Source organism: Podarcis filfolensis (genome assembly GCF_964270895.1).
Source record: "Podarcis filfolensis genome assembly, chromosome: 16".
In the NCBI taxonomy this organism is placed as follows: Eukaryota; Metazoa; Chordata; class Lepidosauria; order Squamata; family Lacertidae; genus Podarcis; species Podarcis filfolensis.
Window position 1 is genome coordinate 5,786,150 of NC_139620.1, and position 8,397 is coordinate 5,794,546.

General features: G+C 45.7%; 1 protein-coding gene across 1 annotated transcript; it reads left to right on the forward strand.

The window, feature by feature from the left end:
- Positions 1–4,591: 4,591 nt before the first annotated feature.
- PRR27 (proline rich 27) lies at positions 4,592–7,440 on the forward strand (the record flags this gene model as incomplete). Its single annotated transcript, XM_083589327.1, has 3 exons — positions 4,592–4,662; positions 5,932–5,986; positions 6,543–7,440. 3 exons carry the CDS (start codon positions 4,592–4,594, stop codon positions 7,146–7,148), a joined length of 732 nt encoding a protein of 243 aa, XP_083445453.1. The 3' UTR covers positions 7,149–7,440.
- Positions 7,441–8,397: the final 957 nt, after the last annotated feature.

Sequence of the window (8,397 nt, forward strand, 5' to 3'; positions counted from 1 at the left end):
AGTGCTGCCCTGCTGAGGTCAGGTGCAGCTCGTCGGGAACCAATGCCTAAACAAACTACTCACTATCTGTAATCAATAAAGTTGTGGCCAAAATTATGCCAATAACCTAAAACTAAAATCTGTGTCAACTGTGTCTTTATTTATTGGTAAGCTCCTGGGGATCTTAACATGCAACTAAGATATCTCAAAAACAATTCATGCCAGATGAATCTCATTTCATTTTTTATTAGATTTACAGTGGTACCTCAGGTTAAGAACTTAATTCATTTTGGAGGTCTGTTCTTAACCTGAAACTGTTCTTAACCTGAAGCACCACTTTAACTAATGGGGCCTCCCGCTGCTGCCACGTCGCTGCTGCCCGATTTCTGTTCTCATCCTGAAGTGAAGTTCTTAACCTGAAGCACTATTTCTGTGTTAGTGGAGTCTGTAACCTGAAGCGTATGTAACCCGAGGTACCACTGGAGCTGGAAGTAGCAGGAGGGGAGAGTGCTCTTGAGCATAATTCCTGCTTGCATATACCCCCTAGCTGGTCACTGTGAGAACAGGATGCTGGACTGGGTAGACTATTGACCTAATCCATCAAAGTATTTCTTATGTTCCTATGCAGCTCAAGACCAGGTAACTTGAGAGACAGCCTTTCCCATTATACACCCAGTAGATCACTGTGATATGTGGGAGAGTCTTTCCTGCAAGTTGCAAACACCTCAAAAGCCCTCTCAGCAGTAACCTGGAGCAGGGCTTTGAGAGTGGCTGCTGTAGAACAGCATTCCTGGCAAGACACAACAGGCACCCCTTTCCTGTACTTCCTGGAAACAGTTAAAGATGCTTTTGTTCCAACTGGTTTTCCCAGCTTGATAAATGGGTCTCCACCATGACTTTGTAAGGTCTTCTTTTTAAATACGCTTGTTTTGCATTTCTAAGTGAAGCGAAGTTCTTAACCCGAGGAACTATTTCTGGGTTAACGGAGTCTGTAACCTGAAGCGTATGTAACCCGAGGTACCACTGTATAAGCTTGGTGGATCAGGGGAATGCTGTGGTCATAGTGTGTCTTGATTTCAGTTAGGCTTTTGACAAAGTCCCTCATGGCAATTATAGTGCTTTGAGGATGGGCTGGAGAACCTGTGGCCAGCTATTCATAGAATTTAGTGCTGTAAAGGACCCCAGGGGAAGGCATGTAGCTTAGTGGTAGGAAAGCTCTTTTGCAAACAGAAGTTCTCAGGTGACAAAGCCCCCCATTATATTTCCATGGAGAAGCTGGTAAACTGCGGGCTGGACCAAGCTACTTTATAATGGATTTGTAGCTAAAAAATTAAAAATAAAATAAATAATAATGGATTTGTAGCTAGTTGACTGCTCATATTTAAAGAGTCTCGCTAATGTTTCCAGAACATCCTGCAGGTAAAAAATGCAAGTGGAGTTCTGCAGAGTTCTGTCCTGGGCCTGTTGTTGTTCAACATCTTTACAAATGCCTTGGATGTAGAAAGTGAGGGGATGCTCATTTAAACTGGGAGGGGTAGCTAATGCCACAGAAGTCAGAATCAGGACTCAAAATGCCCCTAACAGATTGGAAAACTGGGCCCAAATTAACACAATTAATTTCCTGAAGCCAAACTTTGTTGATTTCTCTAACAAAGTCAAAACTTGGGATGAGCATGAATTGTCCTTGAAAGTAATCACATGGTCAACACTGCCCAGATCAAAAGATGTGTCTACATTGGAATTGCTTGAGGGGGAGGAACCCCATGGCTGTGTCACATTGATCACCCCTTCAATTCATCCTTAGAACCAACCTCCCCTTGGCATGTCATTGCCACATCCTTCCTACGTGCTGGGACCCATAGATTGCAGCAAAATATGGGGCAAGATTTTGTCCAGGATCTTGCCCATGTGATGGGCTCATGAGAAAAAAAGCTGTCCCGTGATCCCTTACAATGGGGAGGGTAAAGCCTATGTGAGGCTTCTTCCGATGGAGCTCAGGTCCTTTTTGCCTCAAGAGCTTCCTGCCCGCCCACCCTCAGGTTAGAGCTTTCACTGAGCAATTTTGGGTCACTGGTTGACAGGGGCAGAAAAGATCCCTCCCATCTAGATTGGCACTTGGTTGACACCCCCCCCCCCGCCTCTCTCTCAGTGAAATTATGGCCTTCCTTTGTTAGGTGAGAAAACGTTGTTTGCCTGGTTGGAATCTGCACCCTGGTCACTCAGTGATACCTTGCTTGCTTGACTTGCACCACAGCAAGGTTCAACACTGGCTGACTCCCATGGAATGGGTTTGGGGTGGTCCGAACCTGGTGGGCCCATTTCATCAACATGGGGTTTTTGTGGAATGATTAACAGATCCTGGCCCAAATGACATTCCAACCCTTGCCCTGCCTGTGTCACAGTCCGGTCTATGGGCGATCGAAGTCCCAGCTGAGGACGTCGGGACCGGGGGCAAGATGGCGGGGTGGGAGCAGGAAAGAGAGTCCAGAAGCCAGGGGTCCAAGGGTCAGGAAGCAGGGAGTCATGAAGTCAAAGGTCCGAGGGTCAAGAAGTAAGGAGCTAAACGCAGCAAGGCAGGAAATGTGTTGCTGTGGCAAAGAGCCGAAGGGAAATGCTGACTTTATATCCCTTCCCAGCCCTTGCCACCAGGTGCAGTGAGTTACCAAGTGGCCTCACCTGTGCAGCTGTGCCTTGCCTCTTCAGAACAAACTTAGGAAGGCCCCAGTCCTGCGAAGCCCTACTGGTCACAGGGCCTGGCTCCTGCACACACTCCTGACAGCCTGCTGCTATCAATAAAGATGTGGCCTGATTTTATTCCATCACTGTTGCACAAGTCTGGTTATCTGCTACTCTCATGAGTGATATAGCGCACCTGCCCACATCACGATGCAAAACCAGAATTGAATTGATCTTGGAGACCAAAGGAAGCCAACCTAGGAATGTGAACATGGGCAGAAGTCAGTCTCTTGATTGCACCTCAGCAAAGAAACCGTTGGAGACTTTCTGAGTCAAACAAAGCAGTAGATGGTCATAATGAAAAGTTAAAACCAGACCATTGAACTGTGCCCAGGGAAAAAGCAGCAACCGGGAGTACTGAAGCAATGCTGGAATGAGCGTTTTTTAAATCCACTTGAGTCTATGGATTTGTCTTCCACCAAATCAAACTCCCAAGTATACATGAAGGGATGCCCAGTATAGAACATGTTAAAGTTGTCCAAATCTGAGTTCCTCTAATCATGTGCTTTCTTAAAACTTTTTTATTTTATTTTGACAAAGTAATAATCATAAATAAATAAGAATAAATGAGGGTGAAAGAGGAGAGCACAAAATATGGCCTGAAGCTCAACATCAAAAAACCGAAGATCATGGCCACTGGGCCCATCACATCCTGGCAAATAGAAGGGGAAGAAATGGAGGCAGTAAGAGATTTTACTTTCCTGGGCTCCATGATCACTGCGATGGTGACAGCAGTCACGAAATTAAAAGATGCCTTCTTCTTAGGAGAAAAGCAATGACAAACCTAGACAGCATCTTAAAAAGCAGAGACATCACCTTGCCAACAAAGGTCCGTATAGTTAAAGCTATGGTTTTCCCAGTAGTGATGTATGGAAGTGAGAGCTGGACTATAAAGAAGGCTGATCGCTGAAGAATTGATGCTTTTGAATGATGGTGCTGGAGGAGACTCTGGAGAGTCCCATGGACTGCAAGAAGATCAAACCTATCCATTCTGAAGGAAATCAGCCCTGAGTGCTCACTGGAAGGACAGATCCTGAAGCTGAGGCTCCAATACTTTGGCCACCTCATGAGAGGAGAAGACTCCCTGGAAAAGACCCTGATGTTGGGAAAGATGGATGAAGGGCACAAGGAGAAGGGGACGACAGAGGACGAGATGGTTGGACAGTGTTCTCGAAGCTACCAGCATGAGTTTGACCAAACTGCGGGAGGCAGTGGAAGACAGGAGTGCCTGGCGTGCTCTGGTCCAGGGGGTCACGAAGAGTCGGACACGATTAAACGACTAAACAACAACAACAACAACAACAACCCCACCACTGAGACCATTCCATTGTTACTATCCAACATCTCAAATTTCAATACCACTTGCGATGGTCTGACCCCTTTCCATTTTAACAATACAAATTCAACAAACACCCTCCATATCAAGTTAATTTATCATTAATAGCTATATCCCAGACCTCTTTATACCATTCTTCCATTGTTTATTCTGCTTGCCCCTTCCACTTCCTAGCTATAATAATTTGTGCAGCTGTCTGTAAATTTGTGAGCAAATCCTTCATAGCCTGCGTACCTTCCACCCCATCGTAAATTGTTAATAATGCTACCTCTGGACTTTTGGTCAGCTTTAACCCAGTGATTTCTGTTATCTCCTTAAACACCCTTTGCCAAAACAATTGTACATATTTACACCCCCACCACATGTGAACATAATTCCCTGTTTCCTGGCATCCCCTCCAACATAACACTGAATATTACTTGCTTATTTGATTTAATCATGTGCTTTGAAAGCCACGTGCTGGATCGTAAAATCCCATCCTAATTGCTCAACCCATGTCCAGTCTTAAAATGGTTACATTCTCTCTCATTTAAGTGAGACATGCCATTCACGTGTGTTCAGCCGTTCATTAAATTTATTACGGTGAAACAGATGACCTCTGGAGACAACTGGTGAGAAGTCAGGAGGTTTTTCATTAATAAAACCCTTAGGCTCTTGACCATTGTGAGAAACACGTGTGATGTTTCCTACATTAATCCATCTCATCGCAAATATTTGTAAAGCTATTAGATATATGCTACAACTGCAAAGTAGAAGAATAGTGATCGGGGTTCACCATACTTTATGACATACAAAAAACACTTTATTAGTTTGTTTGTTGCATGTATGTTGTTGTTTAGTCATTTAGTTGTGCCCAACTCTTCGTGACCCCATGGACCAGAGCACGCCAGGCGCTCCTGTCTTCCACTGCCTCCCTCAGTTTGGTCAAACTCATGCTGGTAGCTTTGAGAACACTATCCAACCATCTCGTCCTCTGTCGTCCCCTTCTCCTTGTGCCCTCCATCTTTCCCCACATCAGGGTCTTTTCCAGGGAGTCGTCTCTTCTCATGAGGTGGCCAAAGTCTTGGAGCCACAGCTTCAGGATTTGTCCTTCCAGTGAGCACTCAGGGCTGATTTCCTTAAGAATGGATAGGTTTGATCTTCTTGCAGTCCATGGGACTCTCAAGAGTCTCCTCCAGCACCAGAATTCAAAAGCATCAATTCTTTGGTGATCAGCCTTCTTTATGGTCCAGCTCTCACTTCCATACATCACTACTGGGAAAACCATAGCTTTAACTATACGGATCTTTGTCGGCAAGGTGATGTCTCTGCTTTTTAAGATGCTGTCTAGGTTGCATGTATATCCCACCCTTGGTTCTCTCATTCCTCAGTTAGTTCAGGCTGAGAGGCAGTGACTGGCCCAATGTCACAGCCAGCAATCTTCATAACCAAGTGGGGAACTGAACCCTGGTTTATAAGGTCGTGGTCTGATATTCAATATCCACAGGTGCCTTATATGTGCCATGTGTAATACAAAGAAAGAAAAATATAGATAACTAGCGTGATAAAAAGATTTCTGTGCTCCCCAGCAGCAAGTCTAAAAATCCTTAGGCACTATATCACGGGAAGAAATTCACATGATCTCCATTCATGTCAATGTAATTCATTTTGAAGCACTGCTGTGAGAACTGAAGGGTAGGAATTAAGGATTTGCTACTGGGAAATAGCTTTAATTACACACAGTTTAAAATGAAGGATGTGAACACAGTCAAAGATGACACACTGGATGTCGGTGAAAGAGGCCAACTGCTGAACTTTAATGAAAGCCTAGTCATTCTTAAGTAGAGCCTCACTCATTGAGGAAGGATGCACCGAGATGTATAAAAAGTCCCACCATCCAGGACAGATTCATTCACTCACTGGATCAAACATCCGTACCAACACCTGCTGAAGAAGGTGAGTCTTATTGCAAGGTTTGTTTAGTATTGAGGTTTCCTTGACTGCAGGAGAACTAAGATCTTGAGCAGCACTCCAATAATCCTGGTTGCTCAAATGATTACACTATTAGTTTTACGATTGTTATTAACCCTGGTTCTCTTCCCACATAATGTGGGAAATAGCCCAGGGTATAACCAGGCAAAAATCCAGATTCTGTGCTTCCACATTGCTTCTCAAGAAGAAGGCTCTACCTCAGTGTTTCCTGGCCTTGGGTCTCCAGCTGCTTTTGGACTACAACTCCCAACCTCCCTAGCTAGCAAGCCCAGTGGTCAGGGATGATGGGAATTGTTGTCCAAAACAGCTGGGGACCCAAGGCTGGGAAACACTGCTCTAGATGGATAGCCATGGAGACATCAGATCAAAACCTTGGACAATGGCAGCTGACAATATCCAGTCCCTTAACCAACATAGACAGGGCGCTTCATAATATAGTCTCAAATCTGGCAGAGAGAAACCACCTCTTTCTTTCAACATATGAAGAATTTGATGTGTCTGACTGGTTCATTTCTTTCAGCTTCACCTCCCTTCCCCATTGCAAACATGTCGTGCTGCTGCCCCTGCTGTTGCCACCAGTGCTGCTGCCACCAGTGCTGCTGCTCCCCTTGCGGTTGCCACCAGTGCTGCTGCCACCAGTGCTGCTGCTCCCCTTGCGGTTGCCACCAGTGCTGCTGTCCCCATTGCGGCTCCCCCTGCTGCTGCCACCAGTGTTGCTGTTCCCCTTGCTGTTGCCAGCAGCACTGCTGCTGCCCCTGCTGCTGCCAGCATTGCTGCTGCCACCAGTGCTGCTGCCCCTGTTGTGGCTGCCCTTGCTGCTGCTGCTGCCCTTGCTGCTGCCACCAGTGCTGTTGCCACCCTTGCTGTTGCGGGCACTGCTGCTTCTACACCTGCTACCCCTCCCCTGCTGCTGTGGACACTGATGCTGCCCCCGATGCTGCTGCAGGCAGCGCTGCTGCCCCTCCTGCTGAAGCTGCTGCCGATACCGCAGATGCTGAGACCAGTACGCCTGGTGCCACTGCTCTTGCAGTCAGTGCCGCTGCTTCCCCTGCCCCCCCTGCCCGTCCTGCTGCGGTTCCACGTGCTCCTCTGGATTCCTTCCGTGAGAACTCAAGCCGCTCCCTGATGGAATGCAAGTGCTGAAGAACCCCAGTGCAAAGCATCACTGCCACCACTACCATGAGCAATGGATTCTCGGGCCACTCCTGTGCTCACCTTGCTGAGCTCAGCGCCACAAACTCTGTACCTTCCTCCTTTATTGTTGTCCACCCCTCTTGTTGTCTCTTTGACTATCAGGCATTTCCAGTGGTGTCACTGGGGGCCGTCTCATTTCCCCCTCTTCTGTTCTTTTCCTAACTCCTCTATTGCTGTAGAATCTCCTTGCCTGCATGGCAAATAATAAAGCAACAAATCACTAACGCAGGATCTTCACTTACTACTTTTTACTTAAAGAGAGCGAGAACGAGAGAGTGTGCGCGCGCATGCGTTCATGTGTATGAAGGAGAGAAAGAGAAAAAGAAAGAGAAAGAGAGAGAGAGAGAGAGAGAGAGAGAGAGGGAGAGAGAGAGGGAGAAAGAGAGAGAATGAGGCAAGCTCCATAATCAGGTTAGAGTGACTCCATTTAGCAAGATCACTATTCATTTATTTCTCTCGGAAGGAATTATATACTGCTCAAACACAATAGGCAGCTTAACAAAAATGCAATGCAAAAAAATTATCAATTTTTAAAAATATCCTTTATTTAATTATCAGAATACATACAGCTAATTTGTTGTTTTCAAGAAATCAAAGTGCTTTACAATGACAGTACGTAAAAAAACCATACAGTTAAAACCATACAAAAAAAGTTAAAAATGGAAATGAGGTAACTATTGTGGTAAGATGTACAGTGGTACCTCGGGTTACAGACGCTTCAGGTTACAGACGTTTCAGGTTACAGACTCCGCTAACCCAGAAATAGTACCTCGGGTTAAGAACTTTGCTTCAGGATGAGAACAGAAATTGTGTGGCAGCAGCAGGAGGCCCCATTAGCTAAAGTGGTACCTCAGGTTAAGAACAATTTCAGGTTAAGAATGGACCTGCAGAATGAATTAAGTTCTTAACCCGAGGTACCACTGCATTCTTAACTGTATGCATAGAATAGCAAAGTTTTTCAGGAAGCATTTAAAAGTTGACACAGAAGGCACCTGCTGAATGTTCACAGAACTGGGGCAATGACAATGAAGGAGCAGTTTCTTACTGTTGTCGAATGAGCATCACGAACTCAGGTGAAATCAAACTTAGGTGAAAATATCTGCTAGGGGCATGTGTGCACTGAGCAGCCCAAAGGAACAGCTCTGACTCCACCAATTCTTTGCAACCGATGTCAACAGATT